We start from the raw sequence: 15,541 nt of genomic DNA, 5'->3' as shown, positions 1-15,541 counted from the left end.
ATCTGCTGGGTGCCTGGGTCTGGCACCTCAGCCCAGCCCGCAGCTCAGGAGGTGTCAGAGCTGCTTTTGTCCATGAATCCAGCCTTTTATCCATGAATCCAGCCTTTTATCCACACCGGGCAGTTGCTTTCCTGAAGGCAGTCATTGCTTCATGATTTAACTTTATCCCTGTTGCCTGAATTCCTTGCACAACAGAACCTGGGATCTCAGCTGTCCCATCCCTTGGGAAGAGGTGAGGAAGGTTGAGTGAAGCCTTTGCAGAGCCTGCACGGTGCTGTGGCTCTGGCCACAGATTCAGCACCGGGTGCTGGTGTGGAATCAGGGTGTGGGATTTTGAAATCTGGCTCCTTGTCCTCATGCCAGTAAATTCAACTGCATGAAACTGGATGGAGAACAGGCTGCTGGCGGTGCTGGGTCTGGGGAGAGCTGGCTTTGAACCTTCCAGCGTCTTGGAGGCAATTGTAAAGCTTGTGGTGGCCTCGGGGTTGTGGCCATGGCCCTGCTGAGGACATCATTGTGGATGCAGGGCTGTTTGTGGGGACTGCTGGCTGTGAGCTGGCTTCCTGCAGAGTGTTGGGAAGCGGGGGCTGCTCTCCCTCAGCTGGGGGAGCTGCAGCTTGGGAGGGAGAGGCTGGTGCTGGGACTGGCTGTGGAGAAGGGCTGTGGCAGCGCTGGCTCTGCCTGGCTGCCATGGGCTGGGGGGCTCTGGCAGCCCCTGGGGATGTGGCAGCAGGTTGCCAGAGGTGCAGCAGATAAAAAGGGGCTGCGTCTGCCTCCTGACACTTCCCTTCTGTGCTGACAAAAGCCACATGATGCTGCTGCTCTCCAGCCTGGATTTCTGGCTCGCTGACTATTTCTGCTATCTGCTGAGTCCCAGAACATCTGTGGGGTTAAAGCCTCATGCGAGGGAATGGCACAGGCTGTGCAGGGCCAGGTCGTTCCTGGAAGGGCCAAGAACTCAGCCAGCTCCCAAGACTAAGGGTGTGACAGCTCTGCACTGCCCCCCACCCTCCCTGTGACATTGCCCCAGGGTGGTGCCTGGGTGGCCCGAGCTGAGCATCTCTCTGTGAGCAGCGGGAGCTGAACACCCACATTGCAGCGTGTACCAGCTGGAACAGCACATCCCAGCCACCTCCTCTCCTCTGCAACAGGCCAAACACAGACCTCAACCCCCAGCATCCCCCCCCGAGCATGGTTGGTGTTAAAATCCAGGTCTGAGTCTTGAAGCTGAGGCAAAATCCCACGGAAAGGTCTGGGAGAAGGTGAGCCCAAGCACAAGGAGGGCTGTGGCTGGGAAAGGAGCAGGGTGCTGCAGGGCCAGGGAGAGGACTGTGCTTACAGCAGCTCCCTGTCACGAATTTGCCTGTTCTCTGCCCCCGCCGTTGACTCTGAACACTTGCAGCACAGGAGTGTGCACGTACATCCCCAGATTGGACTTTGCACAGCGCTGCTGAGCTGAGGATCTGGCAGCATTTGGGCCCCCATTGCTCTTCCCCTGTTCCTCCCTTCCCCCCACAGCGAGATGCCAGAGCTCTGATTGAAAACAGCAGGCGTGTGAGGCTTGTAGGGTTAAACAGAGCCAGATGGGAGCGGGGCGAGACGGAGAGGAAAGGAGCAGGCTGGGCCTCGAGGGGGGTGAGAATAGCATCTTTTCCTGGAGAAAGTCGATTACTTGGAGCCCCAGGAATGCGTGGGATGGCTTCAAAGGGAGCCGTGCTGGCCAAGCCTCCGGAGCAGTGGCCCATTGTGGGGCTCTAAGGGCATCCCTGGGTGGGATGCAGTCCCCTGGAAAAGGGGGATGGTGTGGCAGGGGGTTACCCCAGCTGTGATGGTCTGTGCTGCTTGGTGGTTGGATGAGGGCTGGGGACATTCCCATGCCTCTGCCCAAAGCCAAATGTGAGGTGCGTGGCCCAGTTCTGCCTCTTTGCTGCTTCTATGGGGGATGCTGAGCTGAGCTGGGCTGGGCTGGCTGCATCTGTGGCCACCACAACAGCTCTGTGCACTGAGAGCTCCACTCCATCATGTTGCACAGGAGAGAGCAATGAGCCTGATTGCTCTCCAGCCCCAGCATCTCCAGCTCCACCATCATCAAAGGCTTCTACCCCACACTCCAGCCCCAGCAGCACCAGCTCCCACAGCAGACACCCTGTTTCCCCAGGAGATCCATCTTCCTTTGAGCCTCCTTGTCTTCTTCCCTGTCTCATCTCACTTGATTCTCTTTCCCAACCTGCTCCTTCCCAGCTCTTCCATCTGCCTCACTGCGCATCCAGCTCGGCTCTGTTCCTGCTGGGGTGACAAGCGCTGCCGGGAAAAGCCTGGCAAACACCCCAAGGTATCTACCCAGGAAGCCCACAGCCTGGTCTGCTCCAGCTGGCCCCAGGGACTGTCAGAGCATCCAAAGCACCTTCTGCAACAGGGCTTCCTGGGGAGCTCGTCTGCAACAAGTTGGATCTCTCCATCTTCCAAGGCATCAGCTGGAGAGCTCCCAGCAACAGCCTTGCAAGGATGATGGCTGGTGTTCCAGGCAGCAGCAGGGAGGGCAGAGATGGGACAGGCAGCCTTCGTGGGCTTGAGGATGATGATGCAGAGTAAAGGGAGAAGTGGAACTTGTAAGGTGTTGGTGTCTAGGAGAAGCTCAGTGGGTCTGGGCAAGCAGAGACCTGGCCTGATCCTTCCAGATCTCCCACTTCCACTGGGACTCTCTCCACATTCCCATCCCAGCAGTGGGACTGGAGGGGATGGATCGGTTATTTGGGCAGCACAAGGAGCCTGTATGGCCAAACACCCCTTACACTGCCCATGTGTAATCTTGCAAATGCCTTTTTATCACATGGCCTTGAAAATGGCCCGTTCTGCATTAGTGACGTGTCCCCAAAGGCACAGAGCCATCCATCTCTGCTGCTGCTGGCCTCCAAACACTCTTGCTCAGCCAATTTCCTACTGAAACATTGATTTTATATATATATATATTTTTTTTTTCTTGGCTCAAGTGCAAAATTAAGCCTGATCCATCAAGTTCTCAGAGGGGCAATCCATCTTTCAGGGAGAGGGCACAGTGGTGTTGGGGGTCCTGGAGGGGGGGGGCAGGTGGTGTGTGGAAAACCCCAAACCAAGTGAAAAAAAACCCCCAAATTCCTCCTCCCATGGCAGAAAGCTGAGCCAGTGAAAGGGGATCTCAGTGGTTCACACTCTAGAGAGTAGTTAAAGACCATTTCCAAGGGGAAGGAGAGAATGTAGCAGGTTACCAGCAGGGATACAGGGTAAATTCCTCCTTCTCAGTGATGGAGGAGATGGGAGATGACGTGGTACCTAAACTGGGTGCTTCCTAACCCACCTCTTCTTGTTGCTTCCCTCAGGGAAACATCTGGACCATGAAGGTGGCCTTCAGGTTGCTTCTCCCGCTTGTTCTTGTGCTGGTCTCGGAGGTGAGCGGGCAGCGGCGGAAACCTCCCCGAAAACCCACCCGCCCACCTCCTGAGTTCGTTGAGCCCGTTGAGCCCACGGAGCTGCCTCCACCCCTGCCACCGGGTCCCCCTTCCATCTTCCCTGACTGCCCTCGAGAATGCTACTGCCCCCCGGACTTCCCCTCTGCCCTCTACTGTGACAGCCGCAACCTGAGGAAGGTCCCCATCATCCCATCCCGCATCCACTACCTCTACCTCCAGAACAACTTCATCGATGACCTCCCAGAGGAGTCCTTCAGGAACGCAACGGGGCTGAAATGGGTCAACCTAGACAACAATCGCATCCGGAAGGTGGACAGGCGGGTCCTGGAGAAGCTGGAAAACCTCGTCTTCCTCTACATGGAGAAGAACCAACTCAAAGAGGTTCCTGCCTTCCTGCCACCCAACCTGGAGCAGCTGCGTCTGAGCAGGAACCAGATCTCCAAGATCCCTGCTGGGGTCTTCAACAAGCTGGAGAACCTGGTGCTCTTGGATCTGCACCACAACAAGCTCAGTGATGGGGTCTTCAACAAAAACACCTTCAAGGGACTCAAGAACCTCATGCAACTCAACCTTGCCCACAACATCCTGAGGAAAATGCCCCCCGGGGTGCCCAGTGCCATCCACCAGCTCTTTTTGGACAGGAACAACATTGAGGACATCCCCAGTGACTACTTCAAGGAGTTCCCCAACCTGGCATTCATCCGGCTCAACTACAACCAGATCTCTGACAAGGGGCTCCCCAAGAACTCCTTCAACCTCACCAACTTGCTGGTGTTGCACCTGGCCCACAACAAGCTCACCAACATGCCTTTCATCAGCTCCAAGCTGGAGCATCTCTACCTAAATAACAACTCCATTGAGAGTGAGTTGAGCTGCTGGGGCAGGAGGCTGTGGGGTAGCCTGTAGAGGAGCAGATGGGCTGGAGGATGGCAAGAGTTTAGTCAACAAAGGTCCTTTTTCAGTGGGATGTGGACCCTTCAAAGGGGGGGATGCTGTAGTGAGATGAGCTGAAGGCTCTTTGGAGGTGACCAGGGCTCTAAGGGGGGGATGGATTTGCATGTGGGGAAGGTTGGCTTGAGGATTAGGGTCGTAGTTGAGGAGCAGGGCTAAATTCTCACTGGTGCTTCAGGGCTTTTCTTGTTCATGGGCATGGGCAGCCCTTCCAAAGGACCACCTGCCATTGAAATAGTTCCTTCCCCAGCAGGGCTCAGGAATAGGGATGTTTCAGAAGGAGAGCCTGTGCACATATTTTAAGAACAGATGCCAAACACCCAGACAGGATGGTTAGAAATAACCCAGCTCAGCTCTTGAGCCCTGCTGAGGAAGGAACAGGGAGAACAAGGCTGTGATGGAGCTTGTCTTGGCAAAGCAACCAGGGCAGTTCTGCACCGTTCCAGGCACAGCACCACGATTTCATGGGAGAGCTGCTGGCCTGTGAGACGTGTAAACAGAGACATTGCCTTTGAGAAGGTGCCAGAGACTCATTCCTGGTTGTTCCAGATGTTTCTGCTACTAGAGGTCCACCAACCTGCTGTCCTTGCAGGGGAGCAAGGACGGGGTGGTCCTGGTAGAAACCCTCTGTGTGTGCTGGGGAAAGTGTGCTGGGGTCTTGTGGTTCTGGCTATGATGGGCTGTATGGGGGTGCAGGACCCACCCAGGGCATTGCTCACCTCTGGAGCAGCCACCTGGGCAGATGCTGGTCCCCACAAGTGGTGTGACTCAAGCTGTGCTGTTCCCTGCACCAGTGATGGCCCGTGGCTCTATGTCCCAAAGCCATCTGCTGCCACAGAGGGGCTGTAAGATCACCAAGCAGCTTTACCAGGACAGCTCCTGCCCAAACAAGGGGCTGAATGTGAAGGGATGAGCAAGAAAGCAAGAAATTATGGGATGGGATGCCAGGGAGAGGGACAAAATCCTCACAGAGCCACATCCAGAGGGTCCCTGGAGTCTGCTTCTGGGGAATAACGACACAGTGATGAATGAACATCCAGTTCAAATACTGGTTAATCTGCATTTTATTTAAACACCATCAAACTGGTGCCAAAGGGGGACCTTGAGGTGACAGCTGCTGGCTTCACACACACCAGTACCTGGGTCCTGGTAGGGCTTCCCATGGAGAGACACCTGTGTGACCACACACATCATATCCCAGAGCTTTTTTAGCCTATTTTAGGCAGCTTTTATAAGGTGCCAGTCCCTGGAGCTGGGTAACAGCGTAGGAATTCCTGGGTTTATTTTCTATAACACAGGCCCTGGGGTGAGGAGAAACACGTGGAGATCCAGAAGAGACCAAGGTAGTTATTGATGTTCTCTTCAGCATAGCAGGGCTGGAGCCTGTATCCTTGATGTGGGTTTTTTTGGAAGGCTCAGGGCTGGCTCTGCAGGTTTTGTGTTTGAAATAATCCCTTTTCTCTCTCAAATGACACCACATCTCTCACTGTGCTTCGGCTGAACGTGACCTACTTCGTTCCTGAACAGAAGCAAGCTCTTCCTCTCACTGGGAGCTGTGCTATCTTCTGGGAGGGGCTGGAGATTCTCCCCCTCTAGCAAAGCCATCCCATTTTGGGGTTCCACAGATAGGCAGGGTCAGGGAGGGGAAGGGTTGTCTCTGGTACCCCTCTCCATCTTCCCATTCTTCTAACCTGCATCCTGCTGCTCTTCTCCCTGCAGAGATCAACGGGACACAGATCTGCCCCACCTCACTGATGTCCATCCATGACTTCTCCCCCTCCGACCTGGACAGCGTACCCCGGCTCCGGTACCTGCGGCTGGATGGGAACCTCCTGAAACCCCCCATCCCCTTGGACCTGATGATGTGTTTCCGCCTCCTGCAGTCGGTGGTTTTCTAGCCCTGCCTGGCAGCGTGCCCCTCCCAGGACTTGGCTTTGCACAGAGACTTGACCCCTTCAGTGTTTGCCACGTGGGACCCTCTTTGCCTCCCTCTCCCCCTCCTTGCACCCCACCTCCATCCCTCTCTCTGTCCCCGTCCCCCCCTTTCCTTCCCTGTAGTGCCCATGGACATGCATGGCACGTGCATCCATGGGGACCACTGCCTGCAGGACAGCACCACGTTGCAGCACCCACCCCAGGTCACAGCATCAGCCTGGGGTGGCTGCCACCCTCTCCCCAGTTCCCTGCCTGTGGGCCCTGGGTTCTCTGCCCTCCCCCAGGCCAGCCCTGGAGCTGGCTCCATCTCTCCCCTCCCACCCAGCAAAATTTCCAGAGGTTGGGTTAGGTCCAAGCCAAAAGCATCCCTGGATGGAGCTGATGAGGGGTCCCCAGGGGCCACCTCACTGCAGGGCTCCAGTCATGTCATTGCTCTGGGTGGCTGCACCTGCAGAACCCAGGGGACAGAGGTGGAGCAGGGATGTCCTGGGCAGGGTGCCGAGGGTGCAGACAGCCACCCTGCAGCCTTGGGGCGCAGGGTGATGCCAGCTGGGTGTAGTGGGTGGCTGGGGGAGCTGGGTCTGAGCAGGCAGGGAGTAGCTGGGTCTGGTGCTGGCCAGCAGGACCAGTCACATCCCTGGGGTGCTGAGGAAGGGACACCCTCCTCTAGCCTGGGCCCTCCTGGGGGCTTTGGCCTTGGCTCCCCATTGCTCCAGTGGCTGGGGGGTGGTTGCAGGGAATGTGGGGGGTGGTTGCATCCCCCTCAGCCAGAGCTGGGCTCTCCGGTGTGGGTTGCACCAACCACCCTCCTTTGCAAGACAAACCCCCTCCCCAGCTTTCACCCCTCCCACGTTCCCCCCCCTGCAATAGCATCAGTCCACAGGGCTGTAGGCCCCTCCCAGCATCCTGCATCCCCTCCATGGGTGCTGCAGAGGTGCAGGGCTCAGCACAGTGGCCACACTCTGCTGCTTCCAGCCAAACCCTTCCCAGGACCCAAAGCCTCTGAGACCCTGATGCTGGCAACCTGCCTTGGGCATGGAACCAGCCCCCTGGGGGCAGAGCACAGCCTGCTCACTGCAGTGATGCCAGCAGGACACTTGCTTTCATATTTACATACCCAGGGCTGATGTGGTTGTAAACCTGGGCTCTGAGGGGTTAATCCATGAGGTCTCTGCTCTGCTCTCACAGTCCCTCTGCCTTGACTCCCATCTCCTGGAAGTTTTAATCTCTGTTGCTTTCTTGAACCAAACACACATGACTGGTCTTGCCTCTTTTTCTTTTTCTTTTTTTTGTTTAAGGAAAAAAAGGAAAAAGCTATTCCTTTTGGAAAAGCTATTTTTTATTCCCTTTTCTCCCCATTTTCACATGTATCACTTCCCTCTTCGATAGCTGTACCTGCATATATAGGGTGTTCGGGTTTAGGGGGGGTGTTGTTATCATTTTTCCCTCCCTAATTTGGGATTGAAATTGATCCTTATTTGGATTGAAAGCCGAGCATCAGAAGCAAAGAAAAAAAAGTCCAACTGCAATAAGCATTGAAGCAATAAACCAAAGAAACCAGCCCTTACCTCCTTCAGCCACCAAAACTGACCCTCCTCCGAGATGGGCGCAGATGGGCACCCTGTGCTGCTCCCCAGCAACGGGACTGGGACACACACCAGTGACCCTGGGAGCTGGGTGCTCTGGAAGGTTCATTAAATGCCCGTGCTAATCCAGGCTTGTTTTCCCATGAGAAAATTCTCTTCTCCACCATTTCCTCCAGTGGGCTTGATTGGGTTCGACAGGTTTCAACCTTAAACCCGGAGACCCTATGTGTATATTTATATATAATGTGTATATATACTGATAGACTGTACAGATATATCTACAGACATATGTAGTTCTCGACTGATTTCAACTTAATGATATTTTTCACTCCTACTCTCCGCAGCAGTGAAAATAAAATGATTCACAAGGGACCCACAGCCATGGTTGGACCTGCCTCCCTCCGATCCATCCTCATCTTCCTCGGTGATGCTTCATTCAGGACCAGTTTTCCTCCATTGAGGCCAACCTTCCCCTCAGTCAGAGCTGGGTCTGGAGCCCCATGATGGGGGAGACCCCCAGGGGGTTCCTCATGGTAGGAGGCTGGTGGGTTTGGGGGTTGTTTGTGGTGTGCCCTTGCTTGAAGTGATGCTGGGTTGGACTCACGAGGAGGCTTATGAAACACATGCCTGGCCTAATGAGCATCTCTGCTAATTAAGAGAGCCCATCCTCTACTGCAGCTCCTGGAGCTGGGGCTGCAGCCGGTGGGTGTTGTGGCCCCTGTGAGCTGGCTGGGGGACCCGATGGCTGGGGGACCCGATGGCTGGGGGACCCGATGGCTGGGGGAGCTGATGGCTGGGGGAGCTGGTGTGTGGGGGACCCCATGGCTGGGGGACCCCATGGCTGGGGGAGCTGATGGCTGGGGGAGCTGGTGGCTGTGTGGGTGTGTGCTGGGGCAAGTCATGTGAATTTGGGCTGAGCTGCCCATGCGCCGCTTCCATGCTCCTGGAGAAGCCGGATAAACATCCCATGGGGTGAGTTTTCCACAGAGGAGCAAGCACAGTGGGGCTCCAGGTTGTGTGTGTGTGTTTTAGGGGGGGTGGGCAGCCAGCTGGGAGCCGTGTCTCCCACCCACCCCACCGAGCCCGGGTCCCTCTCCCCAGGGCTGCGGCCGTTGCGGGCTGCGTGTGTGTGTTGTGGTACGAGCAGAAGGGGTGTGGGCAGCTGCTTATTCCTTCTGCCCATCGCCTCCAAACCCACAGATCTCCTCTTGCTGCTGCTCTCCCCACGTGAATCAGGAGCGGGGAGGGAGGGCGGCTGTGGGCGCGGGTGTGAACGCAGGGGCTGCGGCGTGGGGATGCTCACGGGAGCCTGCACACTGCTGGGGAGGGGGGAAGGATGTATGTGTGTGTGTGTGTGTGTGTGTGTGTGTGTGAGCAGAGCTGAGCTTCCCTCATGGGTTTTTTTTTTGTCCTGGAGAATAAAATCTCCGTGGTATTGTGGCTGGGGTGTGAATCACGCACTCAGGGGGGTGTGTTCACTCACTGCCTCCCCAGGCATGTCAGCCCTGTCTCCCTCCTGGGGGTGTTGAGCATCACAAAAGCAGGGTGGATGGGTGGGTGGGTTTGTTCTCTCTGCAAACAGCCCCCGTGCTGCCCCAGGAGCTGGAGCTGGGCTGGTGGTGTGGGAAGCTGTCCCCTCTGCTGTGCACGTTGTGGGATCACAGGGAAGGCTGGAAAACTCTTGGTGGTGGGGGCTGAGCAGGGCTGCCAGGGTGGGCATCAAGGGGGGGCTCCCCAACGTTGTGGGTGCTGAGCTCCCTGGCCATGGTAAGGGGGAGATGGGCGCATTGGGGAGCAGCTGGATACGGTGAGAGGCACTTTGGGACAGGGTGTCTTACTGCTCACAACACCACCCCACCCCCCCTTGCAGCTGGTGACCCTCCCACCCCAATTGTGGGTGCCTGACCTGGGCCCTCCCCTGCTGCAGGGGTCTGCAGTGACCCCCATTTGTGCAGGTGTCTGCCACAGCCACCAAGGTACAGCCACCCCAAAGCAGCTGCCCTGGGGACCCCGCTGCTGCAGGGAACCCCCCACCAGCCCAGGCTTTTCTCTTGAGCATCTTCCACTGTGCTGGGCTGCCAGGCAGGAGCTGCCACACACCCCCCCCATGCTCCCCAAGCTGGGGCAGAAGGTGCCATCCAAGAGCCAGGTCCCCCCCGGCCACATTGGAGCTGAGCCCCTGCTCCCTGGGTGGGGGAAACAACTCGGCCACAGGCTCTGGACAAGCACCTGCAGCCCCTCCAAGGAGTGGGGGGGCACTGGGTTGGCTGGAATAACCCCCCCTCCAGCTGCCACATCGCCTTCATCACACTGACTGCTGAGCTGCCTAATGAGGGGCTTAACGAAGATTAGCAGTGGCCCTTTGCTCCTGGGGCTGCCCTAGTGGGGTGGGGGGGGGGATGCTGGGCATGAGGGGGAGGAGGCCTGTGCCTGCTGATGGGGGGGGGGCTGCCAGGGTGTCCCTGCCTGCCCAGCAAGCACCAGCAGATGGGTGCGATGCCTCGGGTGGGTGAGTGTGTGGGCTGCAATCTGCCTGCAAGAGCCAAGAACATTTTTACAGCAGTGGGTGGCTGTGTGTGCACAAGGCTGCCCGGCTCTGCCACGAGCCTGCGGGGCTGCCGTGCACACCCTGCCCCTCCTGGGGTGTCCCAAACCCACAGGACATGTCCCTGGCTGTGACCCACTACCCCATCCAGAGGAGGAAGCAGAGCCATGGTCTCCTGAGCTGAGCTCTAGGTGGGGGTATCAAGCAGCCCCCCCTGTCACAGGGCATGTGGGTGTGTGCAGGGGGAGATGGGGGTGTCTCCCATCCTACACGGGTTGGGGGAGCAGCACTCTGCCCCCCTCCTTCAGCATCCACACCAGCTCTCCATTCCCAAACCACCCCCATGTTTCCAAAGCAACAGAGGGGTGAGCAGCACTGAGCCCTGCAGCAGGCAAGTTGGGGTGCATAAGCCAAATACCAGCAGCCACCTGGCAGCTGGGGTGAGCCTGTGCAGACCCCCAAACCCTGGGCAGCAGCAGGTTCCCCCACATCCTCCCCAGGGCTGGGATGCTCACTGTGCCCCAAGGTCCCACACAGTTGAAACTCAGACCAGCAAGGGGGTCTGTGCCCTGGTGCTTTGCCATTCCTGCATCCCTGGGGATGGCTGCAGCTGGAAATTGCTCTCTGGCTTGGCAAGACCTGGGGTGGTTGGGGCAGGGATGGAGCTGGCTCTGTCCCCTCTACCCAGGGCTGTGTGCCCCCCATCACCACTGGAGACACCAGGGCAGGGAGCAGAGCACACTCCTCATCCCATCCTGCTCCCCACAGCCCCAGACACAAGTCTGAGCTCACCCCTGGGGACAATATTAGGTCTCAGTGGGGAACTGCTGGCTTGATTGACTGCATTCTGGCTCTCCCCCCAGCCCCTCTGTGCACACCCCCCCCACTCCTCTCCATGCATTAAAAGCTCAGCAGCCCTTCCCCAACCAGTGTGCCAGCCTGTGGGAGCAGAGCAGGGCTCTCCCACACCAAGGAGGAGGAGAAAGGGGGTACATCCGTGTCACCTCTCAGCATCAAGCAGAGCCTGGCTGGGCTGGGGTGAGCTGTGGGGCTGGAAGGGTTGGTTGGGGCTGGCCATGTGTGTGGGTGACACTTGTGAAGGTTCGAACCAGCAGAAGTTGGGGAGCAGCATCCTCAGGCTGAGGGTGCCAAAGCTCTGTGCTGGGTCGTTGCTTCTGCATTTGGTTTGGAGGAGACGTGTGGGCAGCTGCTGGGTGCCTGTCCCATCCACCTGCTCTGCCATGGGTGTGCAGCTGGTGGGTGGGTGGGTGGGTGATGCTGCAGCTCAGGGTGCACGGTGGGTGCGGGGGACCCACGTGCAGGGGCTGGCTTCAGGTAGGAGTGAGCTCCTTTTAAGAGTGGGACCCCAGTGGGATTGGGTGGGGGGTGCTGCAGGGCCAGGGCTGTCCCCATGCAGGCAGCCTGCACTCAGGGTCGAGTCACAAGGGGCCTGCACTCAGGGTTAAGTCACAGGGACCCCCTGTCCCCCCTCTCCCACCAGTCTGATGCTGAGGAACAGCATCTCAGGGCTTTGGACCTGGGTGGACCAAAGGGGAGAGCAGAATACCAGGACCTCTGGGGTTATTTCTGCTTGTCTGATGCGTCTATTGGACCAGCAACCAGCTTCACCCACCACCTGGAGGGGCCAGAGCATGACTCCCCCCCCCCACCTCATCACCTCCCAACCCCCCTCACCGCCTCCTCGGGGCTGGGAAAACTGGGAAGTGAGGGTAACCCAGCGTGGCTGAGGGGCCTCTCATGCCCAGCCATCCATCTGAGCGTGAAATGGGCTGAAAAGAAAAGGGATGGCGTAATGTTGCTGGGGCGGGGGCTGCGTGTCCCCCGCGGTGGCCACAGTCCCCACCACAGAGATACAGAGTGCTGGCTGTGGCCGGCGTGCCCGTCCTGCCTTCCCACCCCTCTTGGCTTTCACTGCTTTGCAACCACTTCAGGGCAGCTGGCCCCATCCTGACCAGCTCTGTCAAGCCCCATGTCCCTGCAGACTGCAGTCCCTGCTGCTGCCCTTGAAGTGGTAACCCCCCCAGGGTGCAGGATGCGGATCGTGGTCTGGCTCAGCATCACCAGCCTGTGGCTGGGGGCAGCTTGGGCTGTCCCAGCCAAGGAGGAGAGGAAGGGGGAGAACCCAAAAGAGGATCTTGTGCTCTATGAAAACCTGGACCTGGACAACTACGACCTGACTTTGGACAACTATGGTGAGATCCTTGACCTGAGCAACTATGAGGAGCTCTATGACTACGGTGACCTTGCTCCAAAGGTGAGTGGGATGCAGGGGAGCACCTTGCGCCTGGGACAGGTCTTCCCTGGGTGCATCTCAAGAAAAGGGCTTCAGCAGGTGGGGCACAGCTGGAGAACCAGCTTCTTGCACAAGTCTCTGAGCCCTGGTGACTCTTCCACCACTCTTACTGGTGGCAGGAAAGGCTTCACCTGACCCCAACCCCCGCCAGTGTCCTTGTCCCCTGCCAGTGCCTGGCCAGAGCATCGCTGAAGGAAGCCAGGACATGCAAGATGCTTCCTGCATCCCTCCTGGCAAATAGGGAGGGGGGTTTCTGAGCTAGGAGAGCTCTTCAAGGAGGAGCTGACTTTCCAATAAGACCTACCCAGTGCTCTTGACCCCCTTGACCCCCTTGACCAGTGTCTCCTGCCCCGGAGAGGAGCGGAAAGTCTCACCTGGCTGCGCCATCCCTCACACCCAGGCTGTGTTTGCAGATCGAGGTTGGCACCCTGGCTCCTCGCCCCAAGGACCCCACGGCTCTCCCAGACCTGGGTACCACAGCTGAAACCCCAAACCTGCAGCCTCTGACCACTGCCAGCCCCATCCACCCAGCACCCATCCCTGCACAGGGTGAGTGTGGACCCCTGAGTGCAGCCGGCAGGATTTGGTTCCCATGGGATGCAGCCACGTGTCCCAGGGGTGGCAGGGCTGGTGCTCAGGAGAAACAGGAGCGAATCCTTTCGCCACCAGCAGACAGCAGCAGTTATTGGCTCTGCCTGGGGTGTCAGGGGGTGCGTCTTATCACACAGGCAGGAGGGCTGCAGCGAGACATTTCTGGGAAACAAGAGCTCCAGCAAAGCAGCAACACTTTAATGAGCAGAGGCATTGCGACAGTCGGACAGAGTAGCAATTAGATTAGTGACAATTAAAATCCTGTAGCGAGGGATAAATATCTTTATTCATTTTCTGTCACTCTGGACTGGGACAAATTAAGTAGGAGGCAAAGGGAAATTGTTGCCTTGCTGCTTTGAACTTCCCCACTAATGGATGCTGAGTCTTGGAAGAGCGGGGGGGAGAGGAGAGGGAGTGTGAAGAGGGGGACACACATGGATGACAAAGGCTTTACCCCCTACTGCCACCTCAGCCCAGCTTGCTGGGACCCTCATGCAGCCAGGACGTACTTTGCTGGGTGCAAAACTCTCTTATTTTGTTCCATTTCCTTCTGGGGATAAAAATAAGGGGGCAAAGTGAGCCCTGGGTGTAACACTGGGGTGTTTAGCAGCCTTGCATCTCCCTCCTCTCTCCCGTGGGAGGTATTTGGCCCTGAGCAGCTCCATTTATTAGGAGCTCTTTTGGCTGAGAGCTTCTGGCCCTTCCTGCAATGAGGTACCCTGTTTGGCTGGTGAAGGTGCTGGAGCTGTGACAGCTCAGAGCACTGGAGACATGGTGTCCCCACAGCCCGGGCAGGGGTGGGCATATCCTTGCATCTCCCTGCACACTGGGGTGCTTTTTGGGGTCCAGGGGAGCTGTGCTGTGCCAAGGGCTGCCTCTGCACCCCCAGGTCTGCCCAGCTGCCTGCTCTGCCTCTGCATCGGCACGTCTGTCTACTGCGACGACGCCAACCTGGAGCACATCCCACTGCTGCCACCAGAGACCACCTACCTGTACGCTCGCTTCAACCGCATCGGCGCCATCCGGGCCACTGACTTCACAGGGCTGAGTACGTCCAGGCAAGGGAAGGGCTGGGGTCTGACATGGGGTGAGGTGAGTGGAGGATAAGCAGTTCTGGGCAGGTCCCCTGTTCATCTCCTCCCTCCTCCTCTGCCTCCAGAGAAGCTGAAGCGAATAGACCTGAGCAGCAATTTCATCTCCTGGGCGGACGCAGACGCCTTCCGCCTGCTCCCCAGCCTGCAGGAGCTCATCCTGCCTGAGAACAGGCTGACGGCGCTGCCCGAGCTGCCCCGCAGCATCGTCCGGCTGGACGCCCGTCTCAACAGGATCCCCAGCACCGGCCTCCGGCCTGAAGCCTTCCGGGTGGGTGCTGGGGCACAAACCAGCCCCACGGGTGAATCCAGGCTGGGGTTTTGCCCAAACCTGCCTCACCAAGGGGTAAGAAAGAGGGTTGATGTGGGGGTGGGAGCAGAGAGCTTCACCTCTCTCCAATTTCCACAGGACCTGAAGCAGCTGCAGTTTCTCCATCTCTCTGATAACCAGCTGGAGTATATCCCAGCGCCCCTGCCCGAGAGCCTGCGCTCCCTGCACCTCCAGGTGAGCTGAGCCTGGGCACAGGCTTGTCTGTACCAGAGTCTGGCAGAGCCCATCACCACCTCCTCCTCTTCTTCCCCATCCCTTTTGAATCTGATTTTGGGCTTTGCCTCCCTGGCTAGAACAACAACATCCAGACCATGCACGAAGACACCTTCTGTGACAGCCAAGACCACAGCCAGATCCGCAGGGCGCTGGAGGACATCCGCCTGGATGGCAACCCCATCAACCTCAGCCTCTTCCCCAATGCCTATTTCTGCCTGCCCCGCCTGCCCACGGGCCACTTCTTCTGAGCATCACGACCCTGGAATTGGGAAACAAGGGCGAGTGTTCCTGGACCCAGCGTGCCCCAATCCCAGACTGCCTCAGATCCTGCTGCCCCAGGGGTTAAGGCAGATGCATTTAATGCTGGCGTGGGATGGGCCTCTGCCTAGGGATGAACTCAGTTCTGGGGCAAATGGAGCAGGGGGTGGACAGCTTTAATAAAATGAAGACTTTTAAAATGCATTTGGTGTCTTATTTGGTGTCTCCCTCTCAACAGGGAGAGCAGTGGAAAGCCCTTGCTCAGCCCCAGCCCAAC

The 15,541-nt window shown here is 57.8% G+C and overlaps 2 protein-coding genes across 2 annotated transcripts; both read left to right on the top strand.

The window, feature by feature from the left end:
- Nucleotides 1-3,371: 3,371 nt before the first annotated feature.
- Nucleotides 3,372-6,425, top strand: PRELP (proline and arginine rich end leucine rich repeat protein; the record flags this gene model as incomplete). Its single annotated transcript, XM_084276074.1, has 2 exons — nt 3,372-4,308; nt 6,117-6,425. The coding sequence occupies 2 exons, from the start codon at nt 3,372-3,374 to the stop codon at nt 6,293-6,295; spliced, it is 1,116 nt and encodes a 371-aa protein (XP_084132200.1). The 3' UTR covers nt 6,296-6,425.
- Nucleotides 6,426-12,516: 6,091 nt separating this feature from the next.
- Nucleotides 12,517-15,254, top strand: OPTC (opticin; the record flags this gene model as incomplete). The annotated part of the gene is made up of 6 exons (XM_084276075.1): nt 12,517-12,738; nt 13,191-13,326; nt 14,258-14,416; nt 14,528-14,730; nt 14,869-14,964; nt 15,084-15,254. The coding sequence occupies 6 exons, from the start codon at nt 12,517-12,519 to the stop codon at nt 15,252-15,254; spliced, it is 987 nt and encodes a 328-aa protein (XP_084132201.1).
- Between the last annotated feature and the right edge of the window lie 287 nt (nt 15,255-15,541).

This window comes from Gallinula chloropus (genome assembly GCF_964237585.1).
Source record: "Gallinula chloropus genome assembly, chromosome: 27".
Classification (NCBI taxonomy): domain Eukaryota; kingdom Metazoa; phylum Chordata; class Aves; order Gruiformes; family Rallidae; genus Gallinula; species Gallinula chloropus.
Note: the sequence above shows the minus strand (reverse complement) of the source record. Positions and strands in the feature narration are given on the sequence as shown.